General features: G+C 42.4%; 1 protein-coding gene across 2 annotated transcripts in view; it reads left to right on the forward strand.

Moving 5' to 3' along the window:
- LOC138799212 (alpha-2-macroglobulin-like) overlaps positions 1–26,254 on the forward strand; it is a 76,903-nt gene that overhangs the window by 42,874 nt on the left and 7,775 nt on the right. The window contains exons 19-30 of one of the 2 annotated variants that reach the window (XM_069980098.1): positions 4,477–4,597; positions 6,648–6,769; positions 7,397–7,448; positions 7,809–7,892; positions 8,073–8,249; positions 10,545–10,620; positions 12,897–13,053; positions 14,093–14,161; positions 19,035–19,197; positions 21,451–21,632; positions 24,386–24,601; positions 24,686–24,813. In XM_069980098.1, the coding sequence (XP_069836199.1) occupies positions 4,477–4,597; positions 6,648–6,769; positions 7,397–7,448; positions 7,809–7,892; positions 8,073–8,249; positions 10,545–10,620; positions 12,897–13,053; positions 14,093–14,161; positions 19,035–19,197; positions 21,451–21,632; positions 24,386–24,601; positions 24,686–24,813 (1,547 nt within the window). The remainder of the gene's footprint in view (positions 1–4,476; positions 4,598–6,647; positions 6,770–7,396; positions 7,449–7,808; positions 7,893–8,072; positions 8,250–10,544; positions 10,621–12,896; positions 13,054–14,092; positions 14,162–19,034; positions 19,198–21,450; positions 21,633–24,385; positions 24,602–24,685; positions 24,814–26,254) is intronic. The other variant, XM_069980099.1, reaches the window with a different exon arrangement.

Here is a 26,254-nt window from a genome sequence, read left to right on the forward strand (position 1 = left end):
GGATTCATGTACTAAGGACACGTATGGGTAATATTTTATTATAGGAGGATGGTATTCATTTCTGTATACTCACTGTGAGCTATATTTATTTATTACATGCATTACCAGCCCAGTGCCCAGTATATGTAGGTTTATTATTTTCCACTGTCATTTGTTCTGTGATGCTATATTCTATGTGTAAGAACCTAGTTAATCCACCGTTTTTATGGGGATTTGTATCAGCTCTAGCCCCCTTGTGATGTATCTTTTTTTAAATAATTTCATTTTTTGATATTTAAACAATAAAGTAAATTTATATATATTGGTCTTGCATGCGTTGTTTTGTTTTTTGGTTTCATGTTGGACAGTGTTGGGTGCGCATAGACCGCACTATTTGAGCCTTATGTAGGATTATTGTGTGTCCATATTGTTAATGCTCTCCACACCCTACCGTATCGCAGAGGGTTCAGTACCATGTATCACTAAGGAACTTTTCCCCTTTTTATATATAGCTGCAAAGGAAATTACAAAAAGGCAAAAAGTTCTAAATCGGCAATAAGGCCATTAGGGATAAATATGTGTTTAGACTAAAAGTCCATTTGGTCTCCGCTCTAGATAATTGTTCTATATAGTACCCCCCCCCATCCCCCTCCCCAATGGGGTTCAACTTTTTCTATCCCTGCAAATACTGACCTCTCAAATTTGCCCTGATGTTTCTCAGTATAGTAACGTGATAGAGGGTGTCCGTCATAGTACTTTTTAATATTGTATTCATGTTTCTGTATGCAGATGGTAAGTTGTCTCTTTGTACGTCCTATATATAGTTTATTGCATGGACACTTAATGTAGTATATTAATGACTCCAGGAGTTTTACATGTAATATGTGTTTTTGTAAGGTTTTTTTCTTTTTCTCTCTCTCTGGTTTCTATTTCCAGTATTTTGCATGAATTATGGGTGTTTTTGCAACTTTTGCATTGCCCGCAGGGGTAAAAGCTTTTGGCAGTGGCCTGAATAAATTTTGTTTCTTTTTCATTCTTTATTTAACTGTAGGGGCCACTAAAATACACAAATTACTGTTTTTTGGTTTTTTTTTTTTTTAAATGAAACGTGGTTGGGGAGGTAGTACTTTCCCTATTATTTTATCCTTTTTTAATATTTCCCAATTACAAAAACAATTCAGTAAGAAAAGATATAATATAACACAAATGATGGACACTTGCTTTGAGGTGAAAAATATCTCAAGGGAAGCATTACTGCAAGACAAAAGAAAGGACACTGCAAACACTAATGTAGTGGATTTGAACATCCCCATTGTAACTACATACAATAAAAATAGTAAACACCTCAAAAGAATAGTAAAGAGACATTTGGAAATATTAAAACTGCCAAGCACCTACCAAACATTATAAGCTAGTCAATAATTGGAAGAATCAAATAATTAACATAAGAGAAACATACTAGTAAATATGCACACAACGTATATACAGTCATGGCCAAAAGTTTTGAGAATGACACAAATATTATATTTTCACATGATCTGCTGCCTTCTGGTTTTTATGTGTTTGTCAGATGTTTTTATCACATACAGAAATATAATTGCAATCATATTATGAGTAACAAAAGCTTATATTGACAGTTAGAATGAGTTAATGCAGCAAGTCAATATTTGCAGTGTTGACCCTTCTTCTTCAGGACCTCTGCAATTCTCCCTGGCATGCTCTCAATCAACTTCTGGATCAAATCCTGACTGAAAGCAATCCATTCTTGCACAATCAATGCTTGCATTTTGTTAGAATTTGTTGGTTTTTGTTTGTCCACCCGTCTCTTGATGATTGACCACAAGTTCTCAATCATGCTGGAAAAGACATTGTTGATCGCCAAACTGCTCTTGGACAGTTGGGAGAAGTTGCTCTTGGAGGACATTCTGGTACCATTCTTTATTCATGGCTGTGTTTTTATGCCAAACTGTGAAAGAGCCGATTCCCCTGGCTGAGAAGCAACCCCACACATGAATGGTTTCAGGATGCTTTACAGTTGGCATGAGACAAGACTGGTCATAGCGCTCACCTTGTCTTCTCCGAATAAGCTGTTTTCCAGATGTCCCAAACAATCGGAAAGGGGATTCATCAGAGAAAATGACTTGACCCCAGTCCTCGGCAGTCCACTCCCTGTACCTTTTGCAGAATATCAGTTTGTCCCTGATGTTTTTTCTGGAGAGAAGTGGCTTCTTTGCTGCCCTCCTTGAGACCAGGCCTTGCTCCAAGAGTCTCCGCCTCACAGTGCGTGCAGATGCACTCACACTTGCCTGCTGCCATTCCTGAGCAAGCTCTGCACTGCTGGTAGCCAATCCTGCAGCTGAAACACTTTAAAGAGACGGTCCTGGTCTTTCTTGGGCGCACTGGAGCCTTTTTGGCAACCATGGAAGCTCTTTCCTTGAAGTTCTTGATGATGCGATAGATTGTTGACTGAGGTGCAATCTTTCTAGCTGCGATACTCTTCCCTGTTAGTCCATTTTTGTGCAGTGCAATGATGACTGCATGTGTTTCTTTAGAGATAACCATGGTTAACAGAAGAGAAACAATGATGCCAAGCACCAGCTTCCTTTTAAAGTGTCAAGTGGTGTCATTCTAACTTAATCATGACAGATTGATCTCCAGCCCTGTCCTCATCAACCCCCACACCTGTGTTAATGGAGCAATCACTGAGACGATGTTAGCTGGTCCCTTTAAGGCAGGGCTGCAATGATGTTGAAATGTGTTTTGGATAAAGTTCATTTTCTAGGCAAATATTGACTTTGCTAGTAATTGCTGTTAACTGATCACTCTTTATAACATTCTGGAGTATATGCAAATTGCCATTTTAAAAACTGAAGCAGTAGACTTTGTGAAAATTAATATTTGTATCATTTTCAAAACTTTTGGCCATGACTGTAGTGTTTGTCATCCCATAGAAGGAACTGATACCGTGTTCCGAACCCCCAGTGGGAAAATAAAAGTGCATCAAAATCACATATACTATGCAAGAGTTTTTGCTATCACATACAAAAAACTGACACAGCGTCCAGAATCCTCTGCTATCATATATAAAAAATTGACACATTGTTCCGAACCCTCTGCTATCACATACAAAGAACCGATACATTGTTCTGAACTCTCAGAGAGGAATAAAAGTACACTGAAGTCATAATAATAATAATGTTTTTATTTTTATAGCGCACACAGATTCCACAGCGCTTCACCTATCTGTATGTTTTTGGGTGTGGGAGGAAACCCACGCAAACACGGAGAGAACATACAAACTCTTTGCAGATGTTGGCCTTGGTGGGATTTGAACCCAGGACCCCAGCACTGCAAGGAAGTCATGATAAACATACTATCTGACCATCTAAGGTGAAGGAATACAGTGCGGGAGGAATGCAATTACCATGCACCTGAGAAGTCTGGATCGAACAACCTATAAAAAAGGGAGGGATCACGCCACAATCCTGATGAGGGCAACCGTGATAGTTGCTGAAAAGTGTAGATTTTTGGCTCAACCAAGGACTCGTACAGAGAGTGATGTCATTGAATCTCCCGGGAAGTTTGAACTGGGCTATTGGCATAGTTCACTGTGGAGTAGTGGCGTCAGCCAGGGAATATACTGCATCCCTGCACGGCAGATACAAGGAGTATCCAAGCGCACCCATGAACAGCAAAGGAATCTACTCCATTGACATCGGCTTACAGACGGAGTGAGGTAGTGCAAGGAACTCTCCACCACTGCCATCAGCACATGGACGGAGAGAGAGTGCATTTAAAGGGGTACTCCTGTGGGGGGGGGCTTTTTTTTATGTGGCCAGGGAGGAGGTGGCTGAGGGCAGCGACGTCCACTCACCTTCCCGGTTCCAGTGGTGGGTCCCGTATCGCAGCGATCCGGTTCCCGACGCCCCGACACTTCCTGGTCTCTGACACAGGCTTGAGACGTGACATTTCAGGTCCGCTGAGCCAGTCAGGGATCCCGCCTCCGTCACTGACTGGCTGAGCAGACTTGAAATGTCACGTCTCAAGCCTACGTCAGAGACCAGGAAGCGGCCGGGCAGTGGGGACCAGAGCGCCGTGATACAGGACCCGCCACTGATACCAGGGAGGTGGGTGGACGTCGCCACCTTCTCCCCGGCCAGATAAAAAAAAGCCCCCCCCAGAGTACCCCTTTAATCATGTATTCGCACAACACAATATACTGCTCTTTTTCACTACTTTTCTATAGTCTTTTCTGCTTTTTCTTGCTTCTGATGCAATCTGTCTGCTACGTTGTCTTCAGCCCCCTGTCCTTCCTGTTCCTGTGTACAGAAAACTCTAGCTGGGAATTCAGCCAAATCTACCTCCCTCCCACTACACTTTTTTGACCATAATCCTTCCCACATAGTGTATAGGTAGCTTTTATTGCTGCAATAATGATGAAATATTTTGACCGTGTACAAGATAAATATATGCTGTTTTTCCTTTTCATTATAACAGATTGTGGTATCGTTGTCTAATTCAGAGGATCTTGTAACAGCTGAGAATAAGGAGAAGGCCAGATGTGTCTGTGAGGGGCATTCACACAGGTTCTCCTGGGATGTTTCGGTCTTGAAACCAAGTACTCAAGAATTTTTCAAAATCATAATATTTTCTTTAAAAAAAAATATAGGGATAAAAAAATTATAATAATAATATTTAATTTACTGTTATTCATAAAGGTGTTAAATGTGACACCTGGAGCTATTACCTACCAATCTACCAATCCTGTGGTGAGAATTCCCTCAGACAATATGCAGACGGCTCTTATCCTTGATTCAATGTGGAAATTTGTTTATGTTTTAAGCAGTTAAAAACCATGAAAAACACAATTCAGACAATGTTTCTACAAGTAGAGAAATGAATGTGGCCGAAACCAGGCTCCCAAATCTTCCCCAGTAGTCATGTGCTGTTACCAGGATTATTGACCATACGCCTATTGGTTACGGCATGAGGGTCTGGTTTTGGCTGCATGTGGTGACGTACAGTACAGTAAATGTGGGAACACGGCCTAAGACTGATCAGATATCAATATGATTGAAGATGGAGCGTCTTCAGGTTTAATGCCTAGGGCAGCAGCTGTTAATATGGCCCTGCTCTAAAGGGATGTATAGAAATATTATTTCCACAGAATTACTGATGGAATCTGATGGAAAAACAATTCTTGGCATACAGAGGTACAGTAAATACCTCAGAAAGCTACATGAGTAAAAACCAAGTAAATGAACACTTTGTGGTGTATAGTTAGGGTATATCCCGACAATCTTATGATCTAGGCTTAACATTGTGGGTCTTGGTTTCAGCACAGAAATGAAAAAACAATTTTCTAAGTTAGGCAGGGTTCACACTACGTTTTTTGCAGTCCATATTTGTCATCCGTTTTTGAAAACAATGGATGGAAAAACGAGTGCAATTTTATGCAATCCGTTTTTCAAACAAAAAGAGGGATCAAAAGGACCATGTTTTTGTGTACGCTTAAAAAACGCATCTGTCTTGAGCAGATTTTTTTTTTTATAATGGAAGTCGATGGAAGTAGTGGATCAAAACAGAATCCATCCATTTTTCCATCCATTTTTTTGCAAAGCGGTTGAAAAATAAACAGACTACAAAAACATAGAGTGGCCCTAGACTAAGAGCAAAGGATAACATCAAGAAGATTCTTCTACTTAAAAAATAAAGTACAGTACTCACAGTAGACAGTAAAGATGCGGTCACAGTTCCCTTTAGCAGTTTCTCTTACAGCAGTTTTTAATGTAATTCAGTCTGCATAGATGTGGATGCATAGAATCCCATGGATTTTTTTTTTATTTTTTTTTTTACTGATACGAGGCAGATACTGGAACATGTTTCTATTTCTTGATGGCAATTAGAAATGTGATTTTAGCAAAAGCAAGACCTAGACTGACTAGAAAGTTCTAGCCTTCTGCGGACAGAGGGTTGGGCTTAACTTTACAATTAAAGTAACACTGTCCCCCCTTTGTGCATTCTGACTTCTCTACACAGGTGAAAAAGGTAAATTTAGCGGTTTTCATACCTTATTTTATATCATACGTCATGGTGCTTGTTTTAAGTAAAAAGTGATCTTTTATCAACTGCAGATTGTGCTAAGTAGGCGTCCACTTAGCACAAATTTGCAGTTGATAAAAGATGACTTTTTACTTAAAACAAACACCGTGACGTATGATATAAAATAAGGTATGAAAACCGCTAAATTTACCCTTTACACCAGTGTAGAGAAGTCAGAATGCAAAAAGGGGGAGACAGTGTTACTTTAAGTTACAAATAGGTGGACTTCTCCCTTAAAACACAGGTTGAAGCTGCCTATGGAAGTGTCATGTGACCAGAGTCTTTACTTCCCCACATGTGTGTTAAATACTCAACAATTTTAACCATTGCTCTACCAATATATTTTTTAGCACTGTGACAAGCAAAATTACAGTACATACAAGAAATATACCATACCCAGACAATATTTAAGATACTTAGGAAGATGTTGCTTGTCCATGTGACATTTTTAGACTCGGGCACTGCACATTTTTATTCAGAAGAATATGGTCTGCTACTAAAATGCCTCCATAATGTTCTTTGATGTGAAATAAAAAAATAAAAAAGATTCTTCGTTTACATTTCAGAAACACTTAAGATTCATGTTGGCAGTGGAGCTTTAGAAGTAGAAGGAGAATGCAACCAGGATGTTCTTCTAATAGGTGAAGATCGCAGAAGGGATTCTGTAGAGAAAACCATTGTGGTCAAGGTGAGATCGAGTTTTATTTAAAGAGAACCACAACACTTTTAGGGTTTTGTACATCCTCATAGTCAGTAGCCATGACCATCGATAGATTATGAACATTATAGCAGGGGCAATCTTAGCATGAATAGCAGAGATTAGCGAACCTTGAGCATGCTCGAGTCGATCCGAACCCAAACTTTCGGCATTTGATTAGCGGTGGCTGCTAAACTTGGATAAAGCCCTAAGGCTATGTGGAAAACATGAATATAGTCATTGGCTGTATCCATGTTTTCCATACAACCTTAGAGCTTTATCCAAGTTCAGCAGCCCCAGCTAATCAAATACCAAACGTTCGGGTTCGGATCGACCCGAACCCGGTTCGCTCATCTCTAATGAATAGTGACATAAGTAGAATGTATCCTTGATACCTCCCCATCCCTTTACCCAATACCATATAATGGCCAAATATTAGTTTTATAATGCACACATAACATTGCCAGGTGAGGAGGACAACAACCATAAGAGACTGTACATGTATATATATATATATATATATATATATATATATATATATATATATATATATATATATATATGTGTGTGTGTGTGTGTGGTGTATATATATATTTAAAATTTCTTGTTTCCTTTTAGCCAAGAGGACATGAAGAGGAAAAGACAAAGACGTTCCTGCTTTTACCATCAGGTAATAAAAAATGATAACATGAATAGGGACGGGGACAACTACAGGGTGCTCAGTATTAGGAGATCTGCATAATGTAAATACTGCATTACATTAAAAAAAAATCAGCTGGTGCTCAAAAGTGGCCAAAATGTGGCAGCCATTTGTCACCATGGTTTGCAGGAGAACCTGTGCGGCAGTTGCTGCATGCCCCTGAGAGCTTTTATGTTTTCACTGCATTTTTGCATGATACAGTGTAGTACTACAGTATATTGTAATGTAGAATATCTACAAAAACTGATAGACCCCTTACACATTATTAGAGGTGGGAAGGGGCAGATCAGGACTAATATCTAACTTCTCTTTTATCTCTGCTCTTACAAGACAACAGAGAGGTAATTACTATAAATATCGATGCTCCAGAGAAACTAGTAGCCGGCTCTGAACGTGCGCACATCATCATTCTGGGTGAGTAATGCTAGACAATAAAATATTTCCTGGGAATTCTTACCTTATAGGAAAATATAATACTATGAACCTCTATCTGTAAAATATTTATAACTAGAGTTGAGTGAACTTCCAGCATCCTAACCCTAACCCAAGCATGCTCGAAGTTCGCTCAAGTCTAGTTATACCATGTTTTGCCAGGTGACCTCATGGCCAATATCATTGTTAACTTGGATGATATTCTCCATATGCCTGATGGATGTGGAGAACAGAGTGCAGCAAAGTTTGCCAGATATGTTTACGCCCTGGACTATCTCGAAAGCGTACAAGGACTGACGTCCGAGACAAAAGCCAAGGCAATTAAATCATTAAGTGAAGGTGAGTGACATGTCCGAAACATACTGGGGCAAATTTGACAATCCTTTGGAATAGAAAATCTACCCCAATATCATATAATAACTATAATTGTCACAATTAAAATTCCTATAATATGACTGTTATACCTCCTGGAAATGTAAAAATTGATATTCGATCAAAATAAATCAAAACAGATTGCACACCATTGCATCCATTTTTCCATCCGTTTCTCCATCCATTTTTTGCCTACAAAAATGTAGAGTGGCCTTAGCCTAAGAGCAAAGGATAACAACAAGATTTTTTTACTTAAAAGAAATCCTAAAGTACAATACTCACAGTAGACAGTAAAGATGTGGTCATAGTTCCCTTTACTCTTTGAGCAGTTTTAATGTAATACAGTCTATGGATGCATAGAATCCCATGGATTTTTTTTTTCATACTGATTTAGAGGCAGATACTGGAACATGTTTCTTTACAGCCTAATGGCCCTATTCCACAGGCCGACTGGAGGGGCAAACGAGCGCTGTCAGCTATTCCGCGCGGCAGCAGCGAGCGGGAGAGTGCGGGGGGGCTCGCTGATTGTCCAGGCAGACCATAGGATACAGCAGTGTCTGCTGCCGACGCTCCTATTCCACGGAGCGACGGCAGCAGATCGTTGCTGTATCAGTCGTTTGTTTTTCAACATGTTTGAAAGACAACGATCAGCCTACATGAACTATGTTGGCTGATCGTTGCCTCCTGTTCCACGGGACGATTATCAGCCGTAATGGCTGATAAATTGTTCCGTGGAATAGGGCCTTAAGACTTTCCCTCCCCCCCCCCCCTGACTGTATGACCTCTTCCTCCGCTGTCAGCAACTTACCTGACCGCGCTCCAGCGACATCTGTCCCGGCTGGAGCGCAGCGCCGTCGCTCCGCCTCCACCAGCCGGAGCCGAGTGACGTCACGGAGACCCGACGGCGTCCCTAGCAACCGGGGACGCCGTGGGGCCACGTGACTGGCTGCCGGCCGGCCGACACACAGCTGAGCTGCATTGGCCCAGCCACTCTGCCTGCAGTGCTGCAGCTGCTGTGCTAGTTCTATCAGGAGGCCGGGCCAATCAGCTCTGGCCCGGGCCTCCTGCCACTAGTATTTAGTTCAGCCCTAACCAGCAGAACATCGCTGGCTATTAGATTAGTTCTAGTCCCAGCTCCCCCTGTCCTAATTCCTTTGCTTGACTTACTCGTGTTTTGACCTCCGCCTGACTTTCGACTATTCCTTGTATATCTGATTCTGTACTTTGTTGCTCGTGTGGTTTGACCCGGATTGTTCCATTACTCTCTATTGTGTCTGTCTGTCCGTATTGTTCTGTGTGTTCACTTACGCAGCGTAGGGAACGTCTTCGTGGTTGTCCGCGACCGCCTAGGGTCGATTGAGGCAAGCAGGCAGGTGACAGTGGGTGGGTTCAGACCTAGGGCTCACTGTCTTGTCGTGTCTGTATCACCTGATTCCTGACATCCGCACTGCAGCCTTTTGTGATCTTGTGACCATCACTAGAGGGTGCAGTACAAATAAAGTCAGGAGCAGGGAGGGATAAGTGCTCCGAAGAGCATAACATCCATCATTTTGACTGGTGTTCTGCTCCTCGGTGACCTAACCTCTTACCTGCCGGGACAGGTGCAGTGCGCTCAGCACAGCGGCCCCAACTCAGGATGTACAGCATCCTCGCTCAACCCGTTCCTGGCAAACTGGGCAGGAGGTATACAGTGTATGCCTCCTTGTTCAGACAATCCCTAAACGCCCCCCCCCCCCCTTTACCATTTTTAAATATCTTACAGAACGGACAGAGGCAGGTCAGTGACACCAACCACACTTGCCACACATGTCTAGAAGGAGCAGTGACAGAAGCAGAGCTTTTTCACTTTCTGTAACAGCCCCCTCCTCTCTGCTGACTCTGCAGAGGAAATAAGCGGTGGGGCAGCTGGACTACAGATAAGCTGCGCCTTGTTGAGTCATTGGGAAGCAGGTCCCATCAAGGACTTGGGCCCCCACCCTTTTCTGGCACTTGCCATAACCGCGTTGCCTGCATCCTTAGGTCTGTGTGTGACATATTAATGCAGCAATCAAGGGAGCGTAGTGTGTGGCAACCCCCCCCCCCCCCCACACACACACACACCCTTCCTACTAGCAGGCCTGGTCGCCACTGCGACTGCTGGGACCACTATATCTACGTCACTAGAAATAGGGCCATCAAACCATTTGCTTTTAACAATTCTCAACGGAAAGGGTTTTGCAAATATGAATTTTCTGTATCACTCTAACCATTCCCCTTCCCTAGGTTACCAAACACAGCTTACATTCAAGAGTGACATTGGATCCTATACAGTTTTCCCAGGTGGATCAGAAAATTTATGGTGTGTATAAAAATGGTAGGAAACCAACCTTTAGTATATCATTTGGTAGAATGTAGAACATTTACACTCCGGAGCTCACTTCCTAAGGGCCCTATTCCACCGGACGATTATCGTTTGCATAATCGTTAACGATTAACGATCTCAAACGACCGCTATTGCGAAAGACCTGAAAACGTTCACTCATTTCCATGGAACGATAATCGTTACTTATGATCATAATTGCGATCGTTTTTTCTTCGTTATTTAATCGCTATTGCGTTCGTATCTATTGCGAACGACCGAACAATGTCTTATTCAATGCGAACGTTTTGCGAACGAGCAACGATAAAAATAGGTCCAGGTCTTATAAAGCGATCAACGATTTCTCGTCCAATTGTTAATCGTTGCTGCATTTTAACCGAACGATTATCATTTAGATTTGAACGATTTAACGATAATCTGAACGATAATCATCCGGTGGAATAGGGCCCTAACTCTGCTCATCTCAGAAGTATACCTTCCAAGACGAGAGCAGGGCTGTATTTACCACTAGGCACCCGTGGTCTGGGGAAAGAAACAACTTTTTTAGTCTACCACCTCTCATTCAGTTTTGCCAGTAAATCGGTGGGGGTGGGGGTGGGGGGTGGGGGGGGAATATGGTGGTATTGGTCTGATCTGGTATGGTGGTGTTATCCAGTCACAGTATGGTGGTATTGGTCAGGTCTGGTGTGGAGGTGTTATCCAGTCACAGTAAGTGGTATTGTTCAGGTCTGGTATGGCTGTGTTATCCAGTCACAGTATGGCGGTATTGGTCAGGTCTGGTATGGCAGTGTTATCCAGTCACAGTATGGTGGTATTGGTCAGGTCTGGTATGGCGGTGTTCTCCAGTCACAGTATGGTGGTATCGGTCAGGTCTGGTATGGCTGTGTTATCCAGTCACAGTATGGCGGTATTGTTCAGGTCTGGTATGGCTGTGTTATCCAGTCACAGTATGGTGGTATTGGTCAGGTCTGGTGTGGAGGTGTTATCCAGTCACAGTAAGTGGTATTGTTCAGGTCTGGTATGGCTGTGTTATCCAGTCACAGTATGGCGGTATTGGTCAGGTCTGGTATGGCAGTGTTATCCAGTCACAGTATGGTGGTATTGGTCAGGGGTGTTATCCAGTCACAGTATGGTGGTATTGGTCAGGTCTGATATGGTGGTGTTATCCAGTCACAGTATGGCAGTATTGGTCAGGTATGGTATGATGGTGTTATCCAGTCACAGTATGGTGGTATTGGTCAGGTCTGATATGGTGGTGTTATCCAGTCACAGTATGGCAGTATTGTTCAGCTCTGGTGTGGCAGTAGTAAATATGACACCTGAAACTATTACCTACCAATCTACCAATCCCGTTGTTAGAATTCCTTCAGACAATATGCAGATCGCTCTAATCATTGACTGAATTGGGAAATTATTTATTTGTTTTAAGCAGTTAAATGTTTCTACATGTAGACAATGTTTCTACATGTAGAGAAATGCATGTGGCCAAAATCACTCTCCCCCATGCTCCCCAAGATCGGGCGTCTAGTGCCTAGGACAGCATCAGCTGTTAAAGGGAACCAATCACGCCGAAATTTCCCCCATTGATAAGGAAACATGCTGGTACATCACCCAGCACGCTTCCCAAACATCCCCCTGTACCCTCCGTCCCCTCCTTTATTACCCCGAAATCTTACATTTGTGAAGTCCCGCACAGTATGCTAATCAGCCCCAAGTAGTCATGGTGGGCTGAAGTAGTCATGGTCCTGGGTGTAGTTATCCGGGTCCCGGGCGGCTTCCAGCGCCGTAATCACACCCAGAGGGGCGTGATTCAAAGACCTGCACTTCGCCAACGTCATCTCTGGCTTGCGTTCCACGATGACGGTGCATCGCATCTTTCGCACGCCGCGCATGCTCAGTACGGCGGGAGAAGACGCTGACGTACTGCTCGTGTGCGGCGCGCGGAAGACGTTTGGATGTTTGGGAAGCATGCTGAGTGATGTACCAGCACGTTTCCTTATTAATGGGGGCAATTTCGGTGTGATTGGTTCCCTTTAATACAGCCCTGGATAAGAGGGGGGGTCATTGCAAAGTCCAAGCGCCGCTGATATTGCCACAACATTGGTAACATCAGGCAGCTAGTGAACACTGCATGCAACTTCTCTCTCCTCACGGAAGGTAAGACAGTGAACTGAGAGATCAGATACTGAAGAAACAGGTTAAGACTTTTTCAGCTCCCCGAACAACCCCTCTAAATGTTTAATGTTTATTTCTAGGCTCACAGCATTCACAGTCAAGACTTTCAATGGTGCTCGAAAGTTTATCTACATAGATGAGGACCACATTGAGCAGGCCGTGAACTGGCTGCAAAGCAAACAACTACCTGACGGCTGCTTCATTGGGGAGGGAGATTACTTCAACAATGAACTAGAGGTAAATATATATATAGTTCAAGTATATGTATGAACACACATGGTACAGGACACAGTACGGGACAAACTGGTGCAAAGGAAGAGTGGAGCAGTTCCCCACAGCAACTAATTACATGTTACTACATTTTTAGATGTTATTTGGATGCTATGGATAACTGCTTCAGTTATTATTTGCACCAGTATTAATTTTTTTGCGTGTGTGCACATTTAGGGCTTTGGGTTTTTTTTTTGGTGCTCACGGTGTGCTATAAATTACTATAGTATAAACAGTAACTGTGAGACAGAATGATTGTGGCAATACCAAAAAAAGGGTATATTTGGCCTTATGTTTGGGTAGTTTCTGCTGGGGTTTGCGATTTTCTGCTGGTTGAAAGAGCATAAACCTCTGCACTCTATGGATCATGGGTATACACCCAGAAGCCCCAAATGTATACACATGGTGAAACCACAAAAAACTTGGTTTGTTCTCCTGATCGGTCTTGGTCTCAACACTCTACCCCGACCAATCAACTTTCAATAAATACTCTCTGACATGCCAAAAGTTGGTTTTAAAGGGGTTATCCAGCGCTACAAAAACATGGCCACTTTCTTCCAGAGACACCACCACTCTTGTCTCCAAATTGGGCGGGGTTTTTGCTGCTCAGTTCCATTGAAGTGAATGGAGCTTAAAGGGGTTATCCAGCGCTACAAAAAAAGCCACTTTCCCCCTACTGTTGTCTCCAGTTTGGGTGAGGTTTTGAAACTCCGTTCCATTGAAGTAAATGGAGCTTAATTGCCAACCACAACTGAACTGGAGACAACAGTAGGGGGGAAAGTGGCCATGTTTTTGTAGCGCTGGATAACCCCTTTAAATGCAAACCGCACCTGAACTGGAGAAAGTGGGCATGTCTCTGAAAGAAAGTGGGCATGTTTTTGTAGCACCGGATAAAACCTTTAATGCATATTTATAAAGGACAATATAACTATTCAGTCCTCGCTAATCTTTTAATTGTTCAACCAAAATGGCAAAACTACATTTTACCCTTTTTTTTTTTATTTAGGCAAATGATCTGGTGACTCGCACGGCCTATGTCACAATTGCTATCCTGGAGCATCATGTTGTATATAATGTAAGTCATACAATGCTCTTTTGCTTTCTGAATTAATTTATGACAATTATGTACTAATGTTATTGACATGGGAATACTCCTGTAAATTATGTATAAAGTCCATAATCCAAAGCCATGCAGCCATCTTATGTTCTTCATCAAGGATTACATCTGCAAGGAGTTTGTACGTTCTCCTCATGTTTGCGTGGGTTTACTCTGGTTTCCTCCCACATTACAAATCATAGATATGGCAAATTTGATAGTCCTTAATGGGACAGGGACCAGTATAAGTAATCCCAACCTATGCACAACACTGCAGAATAAGCTGGCAATATATAGGTAAAGGAATATATTATCCCGGGCTTGTTGAAAAAATTTAACCTTAACCCCTAGACGACCCTGGACGTAGGGTTACGTCATGGAAGTCTGTCCCCAGACGACCCATGACGTAACTCTACGTCCTGGGTGTTTCTCCCATTATGAAGCTTCATAGGAGGTGGGGGCCGGCTGCAGTGAGCAGCCGGGACCTCACCGGTAATGACACGCTGCAGCGATCGCGCTGCCGCGTGTCATTAACCCCTTAAACGCCGCGATCTCTCACCTGCCTCCGTGCGGTCCGATCGGCGATCTGCTGCACTAAGCCTGCACAGGCAGGCTCAATGAGCAGATCGCCGATAACACTGATCAATGCTATGCCTATGGCATAGCAATGGTCAGTGTAAAAATCCAAGTAGTGTATGTTAAAGTCCCCCAAAGGGACTTCAAATGTGTAAAAAAAGAAAGTTAAAAACACTATTACACTACCCCAAAACCCCTCCCCCAATAAAAGTTGAAATCACCCCTTTTTCCTATTATATAAATAAAATATATAAAAATAAATAAATAAACATATAATATACCGTAGCGTGCGTAATTGTCCGATCTATTAAAATATAACAAGCGTCATTGTGATCGGTGAACGGCGTACACGAAAAGAGGGAAAAAAGTGCGCGGATTACCGATTTTATGTTACATTATATATTTAAAAAAATCAATAAAAAGTGATCAAAACGTCCGATCTTCACAAATATGGTATTAATAAAAACTAGAGATCATGGCAGAAAAAATGACACCGCATACAGCCCCATAGGTGAAAAAATAAAACCGTTATAAGCGTCACAATAGGCCCATTTTATTAATATTTACAAAAAAAAAGGATTTCATAAAAAAAATACATATATATATAACATTAGAGAATCTGTGTAACCTGCATATGGTTGTGTTCAGACTGACCTATAGAATAATAGTATCATGTCGCTGTTACCATATAGTGCATTACGTAGACACAGGAACCCCCCAAACGTTACCATATTGCATTCTTTTTTTCGATTTCACCTATTTATATCTTCATAAATAATATATTTGGAATTCCATCATACATGTTATGGTAAAATGAAAGACGCCATTACAAAGTACAACTATTCCTGTAAAAAACAAGCACTTACATGGCCTTGTAGATAGAAAACTGAAAGTGCTAGAGCTCTTAGAAGGGGAGGAGGGAAAAATGAAAACACTAAGATCAAAATTTGCGCGGTCCACTGGGTCATTTTGGGCCTGGTCCTCAAAGGGTTAAAGTGTCACTGTCGTTATAACTTTCAAAATCTAAATCAACAATAAATGTAAAATAAAACAAGTTTGCAATATAATAGTAATAATAATAATAATATTTATTTGTATTGTATTTTTTCTTATACACATAGTACAGAGGTTATATTTACATATTACACAATTAAATCATTAGAATAAATAAAAATACAAAGTGTATACAAGACCTGCTCATTGGAGATTACAGACTACAACTGGGGTCGACACCAGGCACAAGTGCTTTATTGCTCATGGTCAAGCCAATCTACATAGTCAGAAACAACAAAATGAGCCCAGTCACGCCAATGTCTGATTACCGGAAAAGCGTATAAAGTGCATACTGTCAAAGATAGATAGTGAGGGGACAACAGAAGGGGGAACAAGTTTAGGGAATGTTATAAGTGTGCCTGAAGAGAGATGTCTTCAGGGCACTCTTGAAGCTGTGAGTGTTGGGTATGAGTCTAAGGTCTTTGGGTAGGGTGTTCCAGAGAACTGGTGAAGCATAAGTGAACTGTAGGAGGTGAGAGTGCGAGGTTCTGATTATGGAAGATGTTAGTGTAAGATCACTTGCAGAGCGTAGAGCACGGGAAGTATGGTAGGTGGAGATGACGGAAGAGATGTATGGAGGGGCAGAGTTGTGGAGAGCTTAATGGGTGAGGGTGAGAAGTTTTAACTGGATTCTGGATTTAATGGGTAACTAGTGCAGTGACTGGCATGGGTGGGGGAGGTCTTCAGTGTAACAGCTGGAGAGGAAGATTAGTCTATCTGCCGCATTTAGCATAGACTGGAGAGGGGAGAGCTTAGAGACAGGAAGACCGATTAGTAGGGAGTTACAGTAGTCAAGACCAGAATGGATCAGGGTAACAGTAAGAGTCTGAGCTGTGTCAATGGTGAGAAATGGGGCAATTTTGAAGATGTTTTTGAGATGAGATGAGACAGGAGCGTGCAAGAGCTTGGATATAGGGAGTAAGGATACATCAAAGGCTAGAATAACCCCCAGATAATGAGCTTGATGCTCAGGCGTTATGCTAGTACCACAGACTGAGAGTGAGATGTGGAGTTTGGGCTGGGAATACGAGAGGTTCAGTTTTAGAAAGGTTGAGTTTGAGAAACAGAGAGGTTAGAGGAAGTGTATAAACAGTCACTGGTGTTTTGTGGGAATGCAGCAGTGATGTCACGGGAAGAGGTATATAGCTGGGTGACATCAGCGTAAAAATTTAAGACCAAACCTGCTGATGGTCTATCTGATGGGGGCTGCATAGAAGGAAGAGAGGAGGGGACCCAGGATCAATCCCTGGGGAACCCCAACAGTAAGAAGTAAGGGAGAAGAATTAGAGACAGAGAAGTATACACCAAAAGAGCGGTCAGAGTGGCAGGACGAAAACCAGGAAGAGAACCGAGTCATTAAGACCAAGAAAGCGGAGCATGGAGAGGAGGAGCTGGTAGTTTACAGTGTCAAACGCTGCTGAGAGATCCAGGAGAATGAGCAAGGTGTAGTTTTCTTGTGATTTGGCCTTTAGGATATCGTTTGACACCTTGGTGAGAGCAGTTTCAGTGGAGTGAGGGGATTGGAAGTCGGATTGTACGGGGTGGAGGTGTGAGGGAATAGAGTAACTAGGGCAGGTGGTAGGACGAGAGGAGGAGAGAAGCTTGGCAACTTCTTCCTCTGTCACTGGGTCAAAAGCCGAGAGCAATGAGGGAGTGGGAGAAGGAATAGGATCTATGGGACTTTAGGGCTGGGAGGTGATGTCAGAGCGGATAGGGGCAATTTTGGATTTGAAGTAGGCCAGGTCTTCAGCAGAGAGTTCAGTAATGGTTTCTGAACTTTGGGTTTAAGAAGAGAGTTAAGGGTGTCAGAGAGGTGCTTAGGGTTGTTTGACAGTGAGGAGATGAGAGAGGTAAAGTAAGTTTGTTTGGCAAGGTGAAGAGCAGTAGTAGTAGGAGAATGAATTTGTAATGTAGGAAATCTGCTGAAGTTCTAGATTTTCTCCACAGACAATCAGCAGTCCTAGAGCATCGTCAAAGAAAGCGAGTTCTTGGCGTGTGCCAGGGCTGCTGGCATCTGTAGCAGGGTGTGCGGAGAGTAGAGGGAGTTACAGAGTCTAGAGTAGTTTTCACGGTGTTCATAATTTTTTTGTTATGCTGTAAAACAACAAAACCAGAAAAAAATTACCAGAAATCCAGGTCCAGTCTCCAGAAGACAGATTTTCTGACTTGTGCTGGTTAGACTAAAGAGACTAAAAACAGGAATTCCGCCACAATGTGTCCATTAGTCACATGACACCCTTCTCTCTGTGAGCGCTCAGATGGCCTGGCATACATAGGATTTCCTGTTTTTTGACCATTTTCTGTTTCTTGATTTTCTTGAGGAAAAAAAGAGTCAGAAAACAGCCTTGTTTTCCATAATAACAAAAAAATAAATAATGAATAGAGATGAGCGAACCTGGAGCATGCTCGAGTCCATCCGAACCCGAACTTTCGGAATTTGATTAGCCGTGGCTGCTGAAGTTGGATTAAGCCCTAAGGCTATGTGGAAAACATGGATATAGTCATTGGCTGTATCCATGTTTTCCAGACAACCTTCGAGCTTTATCCAAGTTCAGCAGACCCAGCTAATCAAATACCGATCGTTCGGGTTCGGATGGACTCGAACCCGAACTCGGTTCGCTCATCTCTAATAATGAATGTATATTGCAAACTTGCTTTATATTACATCTACTGTTGATTTAGATTTTGAAAGTTATAATGATAGCATCACTTTAAATAACAAATACATGAACTGTTAGTAAATTAGTGAACTTTAAGGTATAAGGCTGACCTGGTCTATGCCAGTGTTACATAGTTGGCCATTTATTTCAATGGTGGGGAAGTCATATAATTGCAATTCCAGCCCGACCCTCCCCTGGTGGTTAGTGTTATTTTATAGTAAGCAATTATGTTGAATGGAACATGCATTATACTTTGTAGTTCTGATATAGAATGTTTATGACTAGAGATGAGCAAACCGGGTTTGGGTTCGAGTCCATCCGAACCCGAACTTCCGGCATTTGATTAGCGGTGGCTGCTGAACTTGGATAAAGCTCTAAGGTTGTCTGGAAAACATGGATACAGCCAATGACTATATCCATGTTTTCCACATAGCCTGAGGGCTTTATCCAAGTTCAGCAGCCACCACTAATCAAATGCCGAACGTTCGGGTTCGGATCGACTCGAGCATGCTCCAGGTTCGCTCATCTCTATTTATGACAATTGTGCTGTGTTTTTTATTTAGAAAAATATTGTGGAAAATGCCCTGAGCTGTCTGAAGAAATCAGTGGAAAGTGTTTCATCGGTGTACACCCAGGCTCTGCTGGCATATGCCTTCACCTTATCAGGAGACAGTGAACTGAGAGATCAGATACTGAAGAAACTGGATGGGAGTGCTGTAAAGAAAGGTGAGGGGTACAAATCTCTCTCTCTCACACACACTTACACACAAACATTGAAGGTGTCTTTGGGAATTTCTGCATATTTACCCAGACCATTGACAGTGGTCTAAGAGGGGGCAGCCCTGCGGTCAGTGATTGGCTGAGTGGCCTGTCACTGCTGAGACGAGAATGTCTTGCTTGCAGCTGCTCGGCCGTGGAAACCCATGTTATGAAGCCTCAACTACACAATTCTCATTATATTTTAGTGCCAATGCGTGGTTCACATACACTATGGCCTCAACATTTTTCAATCATGCTTTGTAACATTTTGTGGTCTGACACTTCAGGGCTGGATTTCTTTTGGTTGCTAAACGCTTCCACTTTTCAATAAAAATAATCACAGTTGATTGTTGAAGATCTACAATCTGTGGGAAAAAATTGACAAGTTGACTTGTTACAGTGGTGACTCCTATTACAGTACCACACTAGGGTTCAGTAAGTATATATATATATATATATATATATATATATATATATAAAAGCAGTGAGCACAACACATTCTTTCACTAAAACTCATTGACAAAAAGGAGGAGTTGTTAGAATCGAGTGGCACTTTATGGCTATATTATCACAATGGGATGGCTGTCTTTTAATAAATAACAGCCGCAAATATTGTTCATAAAAAAGACATTGTAGGAACATAGCCTAAGTGTAGAAACACACACAACAAATCAGCAGCAGATGTCACGCTACGAATTTGCGCGAATTTCCTTGTCAGTCATTTACGATTGGACTACATACTCACAGCAGGATTGACATCCCGCCGCAAGTATGTAAGTGACAGCCCCCTTAACCCCTGCAGGCCAGTCAATACATTACCTGCTCCACGATCTGGCTCGCTTCGTTGCTTCGGGGGCTCCTGGCGCCTGGACGTCCCACTCAGCCAATCAGCCAATCGAGGCATTTGATTGCATGTGATTACAATATTAATATGAAAGTAAATGTTTTTTGGATAAAACTGTACAGTATAACTGAAAGGAGGCCCTGGAATCCTAATGGACAACCTTTATCCTGGATATTAGATGATATATGGATGGACCTCTATCCTGGATACTAGATGAGATATGGATGGACATAGAGACATACCGATTCTGAATTGCATCCTGAGGCACATTTGTCCACAGATGGTGCAGCTGGCCCTGTAAATCCTAGACACTTGTAGTTTCCCAAAGCTGGTTTGACATCAGGTCCAAAATCTTGTGACCGGAGAAGCCAAAGACGTGTTGCCATCTGGGGGAGACTTTTTTTAGAAACCCTTGCTATGTGTGGGTAAGCATTATCCTAATGAAAAATGCCTGTTGAAAACCATGAGAGGCTACACTAAGGCCCTAGGATAAGGCCTCCATATTTTAACCCAACCATTGTTGGCTCATAAGCGGTTCCTGGATTCATCATTGATGACAAGATGGTTCCATGGCAGTCCAGGTTTCTCATTCACAATACCACTGCAAAAGAAGAGAAAAGTGTCTGGCTATCAATAAGAGGATGCAAAATGGGTACTATGACATAGAATTTCTTTATGCTTAGTACATGGAAATGGTCCTGCCATGCTTTTAGCTGATCAAACAATCTTCTCTGCTGGTGGTCTGTCGGCACTATGCAGAACCTATACTGCCCTGTATGTTATGGTATCTGATAGATAAACCAACAAGAACCAAACACGAACCAAACACATCAAAATCTCTTGATCCTACAATGCTTTTTTAGGTGCCTCCTAGTATGCCAGAAATGTCGGTATTTCGGATGCCTCACCTTTTACCTTGCACATGTTGTCAAACCTGATTATATATGCATAATATTTGTAATAGCCAGGCTTTCCTTTACCAAGGGTAAATATTCAGATTTCTACCCTAGCCCTTAAAGAGTAAGAGGTTCATTTTGTACTTTTGTTCTATTGGTTCATTCCAGGGTAAAATTTCCCTCCCTTCCATGGAGTGGAGGGGTCCCAGTGGTCGGACCTCTATTGATTAGCATGTTATAATTTACCTTTGGATAGGGGATAACATGCTGAAGTTAGGGCCCATTTACACTACGGAAAAGAGGCTGAAATTCTGAGCGGAATCCCCGTCCACGGACTTCGCTCTGAATCCCGCCTGCTATTTGTTTCAATAGGATACCTTGCGCCCCTCTGCTTTCCGTCCCTCTCCACTGAAAGAATTGACAATAATTAAAGATTTTTAGGCTACAATTCAAATTTTTAAACTCTGATTCTACATTTAGAAGGATTGAGACACTGGAAAACAAACTCGTACATGGAAGGAGAAACAGAAACAGCCTCATATGTTGTTCTGGCCTTACTTTGTGAGAAGAAAACAACCATCAAGAATCTGGAAGATAGCGGCGATATTGTCCGTTGGATTGTGACGAAGCAAAATCCATGGGGCGGATTCTACTCCTCTCAGGTTATCTTTTTTCCAAACGACCTTTTTTCCTTTCCAGCAAATATTAGATATCCACTAGATATGTCCACCTTCAGTACACAGTCATATTAACAACTTTGCATAATGATACAAAGAGAATGTATTAATAAAAAAAGTTCTTATAGCTGGTCGACCAGGTTCAATCAGGGCATGGGAGAGGACTTGGATGAGAGAAAGAATGGGAATATTTTAATAATAATAATTTTAATAATAATAATAATAATTTTTATTTATATAGCGCCAACAGATTCCGCAGCACTTTACAATTCTGGGGGTACATACATAGACAAAAATCAGACATTACAGAGATCTACATATAATTATCCATACATGAGGAGTGAGGGCCCTGCTCGCATGCATGAGCTTACAGACTATTAGGAGGGGGTGCGAGACAAAATGGCAGAGGGGCAAAGTCCTTCCTTTTTAGTATGGTCTGGCCATCTTTATAAATAAGGCAGTGCAGTTAAAGGTGGGTAAACCAGTCACCAACCAATGCCTGCCCGCACAGGTCTAAGTGCTTGAATGCCTGGCGTATGTATTTGGGGGAGGGGGGGGGGGGTCAATTTAGGGAACCTGGTAAGCCTGTTTGAACAGATGTGTTTTGAGGGCACGTTTGAAGCTTTGGGTATTGGAGATAAGTCTGACAGTCTTGGGTAATGCATTCCATAGAACTGGTGCAGCTCGGATGAAGTCCTGGAGACGGGAGTGAGAGGTGCGGATCAAGGTGGATGTTAGTCGTAAGTAGAGATGAGTGAACCGGGTTCAGGTTCGAGTCGATCCGAACTCGAACGTTCGGTATTTGATTAGCTGGGGCTGCTAAACTTGGATAAAACTCTAAGGTTGTCTGGAAAACATGGATACAGCCAATGACTATATCCATGTTTTCCACATAGCCTTAGGGCTTTATCCAACTTCAGCAGCCACCGCTAATCAAATGCCGAAAGTTCGGGTTCGGATTGACTCGAGCATGCTCCAGGTTCGCTCATCTCTAGTCGTAAGTCATTAGAGGAGCGTAAGGCACGGGTAGGGTGGTACACAGAGATGAGGGAGGAGATGTAGGGAGGTGCAGCACTGTGGAGAGCCTTGTGGGTGAGCAGGAGGAGTCTATATTGAATCCTGTGTTTAATAGGGAGCCAATGTAATGACTGGCACAGGCTGGACAGGGAGATGAGCCTGTCCGCTGCATTGAGAATGGACTGGAGAGAGGAGAGTTTAGAGGAAGGAAGGCCGATTAGTAAGGATTTGCAGTAGTCTAGACTGGAATGAATAAGAGCAACAATAAGAGTTTTAGCAGATTCGACAGGAAGGAAGGGACGGATTTTAGAGATGTTTTTTAGATGCAGATTACAGGAACGTGAAAGAGATTTAATATGAGGAGTGAAGGACAGATCCGAGTCAAACATAACCCCAAGGCAGCGGGCTTGTTGTCTAGGGGTTATAGTTGCACCACAGACAGAGATGGAGATGTCAGGTGGGGGGCGGTTAGCAGAGGGAGGGAATACAAGAAGCTCAGTTTTAGAAAGGTTTAGTTTTAGGAATAGGGAGGACATAGCGTTAGAGACGGCAGACAGACAGTTACTGCTGTTGTGTAAAAGTGCGGGGGTGATATCACGGGAGGAGGTATATAGCTGGGTATCATCAGCATAGAGATGGTACTGAAAACCAAACTTCCTGATGATTTGTCCGATGGGTAAAGTGTAAAGTGAGAAAAGGAGAGGACCCAGGACTGATCCCTGAGGAACCCCAACTGTAAGGGCAAGAGAAGATGACGTGGAGCCAGAAAGTGATACACTAAAGGAGCGGTCAGAGAGATAGGAGGAAAACCAGGAAAGAGCAGAGTCCTTGAGACCGATAGAGCGGAGCGTGGAGAGGAGGAGCTGGTGGTCTACAGAGTCAAAAGCTGCAGATAGATCCAGGAGAATGAGCAGAGAATGGTCACCTTTAGATTTGGCGGTGAGGAGATCATTAGAGACTTTAGTAAGGGCAGTTTCGAAATAAGGCCAAAAAAAAACAAACATGTGGAGATGCATGAACCATCCAAAGTGGTTCCGAATGCTCTTTAAAAATTATTTATACCCCCAAGTAATAAAATACAAAGCATGAAAACAATTATATAAACCAATATATTATATTATGTGTATAATTTAATTTAACATATAAAACCACAAAACTAAATAAGAAATGTGCAAAATTGTACTAAAAATAACCTTATACAAATACTATATGCTATATACACTATTCATTGTGAGTGAATGATTGTTTTGTTATGAGGAAGGCAGAGCAGTAAAAATGCCTGATGAAAAGAGAGGCTACCTTTTAAACATACCAGTTTTTCAGAATTGTAACTTGGTATAAGAGCATTGCTTTCGTTTAAGAGCTCACTGTACTGGGTGGGAGCATGAGTGGAGGAGGGTTATTGTATGCATAGCTGGGTCTACAGCACTGTACTCTGACCCAGGAAGTCTCCCTCACCTTTCAAATGATGGCAGATCCACTTCAGACTGGGGCTTGCATCAGGGGACAGGACTGTGGGGGTAATATCTACATAGCTGTAACCTCTCTCTCCCTGGACAGAGTGCTGCTATACTGTGTCCACATATACCCTGCTCATTCCTTCATGCGGGCGGGCTTCACCCTGGCAGCTGGGGTGACAGGTCCCCTTTAAGGTCTAGTTATACTCATGTTTAAAATCACACATGTCTTGCCTCTTCTTAAGTATACTCTTGGTTCTCTAGGACACAACCATAGCTCTTCAAGCTCTGGCTAGATATGCCAAAGCCATTAGCCACAAGAAGGGGGATTCAACAGTGACAATAAAGTCAAAGTCCGGTTTCGAAAAGATTGTTCATGTGGACAAAAGCAACAGTCTCCTTGTACAAACAGTCGACCTTCCAGAAATCCCTGGAGAATATACTGTTAGCGCTACAGGCGATGGCTTCGTCTATGTACAGGTAGAAACAATGAACCATGAAATCATATTGTTAGAGAAATAACTGATGATAGTTTTCTTTTATAATTAATCCTTCTGTTCACAGTCCCATTTACATTATAATGTTTTGCCTGAGGGACCTGAAAAAGGATACTTCTCCTTCAATGTGAGCACTGAGCCGTCTACCTGCAGCCATGCTTCTCAGAAAAAGTTTGACGTGTATATCGATGTCAGGTGAACTGAAAAATAATTTTTTTCACTACATATACAAACCGTTTATTGTATATCCTTATTAGAGATAATAAACACAGCTCATACTGCCGACGCACACTGCAATACTAACAGGTAGCTTACCCTTGTGTATTCTATATTCTAAGAATAAATAGCACACGTGGCCGGGATTGCTTTGTATCAGTACTGCTCAGTTAAGCAGCATAAGATTAGAGCACAGGAGCTTTTGACATGAGCGTTGCTGGCAGCACGCAAAGGTATATTACAAAATTATTTACTTTATCTCAGCATGTTAGTATGAATAGGGCTAGAGATGAGCGAATTGCTCATCTTAATAAAGCAAACAGCTTTGTTTAAACAGCGCTCCGCTCATCAAGCCCGCGGGCTTTCAGCGCTGCTCTGCTGAAGTGTCAGGGAGCAAAACAACGCTGGAAGCCGGCGAGTACTGATCAAACATAGCTCTTTGCTTCATTTAGATGAGCAATTCGCTCATCTCTAGCCCTATCCATACTAACATACTGAGATAGGAACACTCTTATTCTTAGGGTATGTTCACACAACATATATTTTCGTAAAATCATTTTCACATCAATTATCACGAAAATATACGTTACCTTTCCTTCTATGGCATCCTGGCCAAAGCGTATACACATAGTATACGCTCCGGCCGGGATCTCGCGGCGCCACAAACAGCTGACATGTCAGTTTTCTGCGGCCGCTATTCATTGAATAGAAAACCATGTCAGTGCACACTGTGGAGCGAGCAGCTCCGGCCGCTCGCTCCATAGTGTGCTATGGAGAGTTCTGATGCGGGCGCGCACGGATGCGCCTGCATCAGAACCCTGCGGCCAAAAAGATCATCTTTTCAAAGACCGGCCATTCCGTGTTCCGGACGGGTAACGGAACGGCCGGTCTCATACGCTATGTGAACATAGCCTTATACTGTTGATACCTGAAGCAATGATACCATCATTTGATACATTAGCGGAAAGACCTATTTCATTATTTAAAAGGGTTATCCAAAATTAGGGGTAAAATGGCCGCTTTCTTCCAGAAACAGTACCACACTTGTCCTCAATTCGTGTGTGATACTTCAGCTCAATTCTATTGAAGTGATGGGGCAGAGATTTAATATGACACACAACCTGGGGACAGGCATGGAACTGTTTTTGAAAGCAACTATATTTTTCCAGTTCCTAGACAGTTCCTTAAAGTGGCTTTCCTACCATATAAGTATAAGCATATCATAGGTTATGCCTTAATTTGTGATCAGAGGGAATCTGTCTCTAGGGATTTATGGTCTGTGATATCTACTATAGGTAAATGAGGCCATGCTACAGTTCCCTTTACCGCAGGTGGCCTGGTCTTGTTGCTGTGCGCTGAACTAAAGCACATTTCTCGCTTTGGATAAGCCGTAATCTTAGAGGCTGGACCCCAACTGATC

Source organism: Dendropsophus ebraccatus, chromosome 8 (assembly GCF_027789765.1).
Source record: "Dendropsophus ebraccatus isolate aDenEbr1 chromosome 8, aDenEbr1.pat, whole genome shotgun sequence".
Lineage (NCBI taxonomy): Eukaryota > Metazoa > Chordata > Amphibia > Anura > Hylidae > Dendropsophus > Dendropsophus ebraccatus.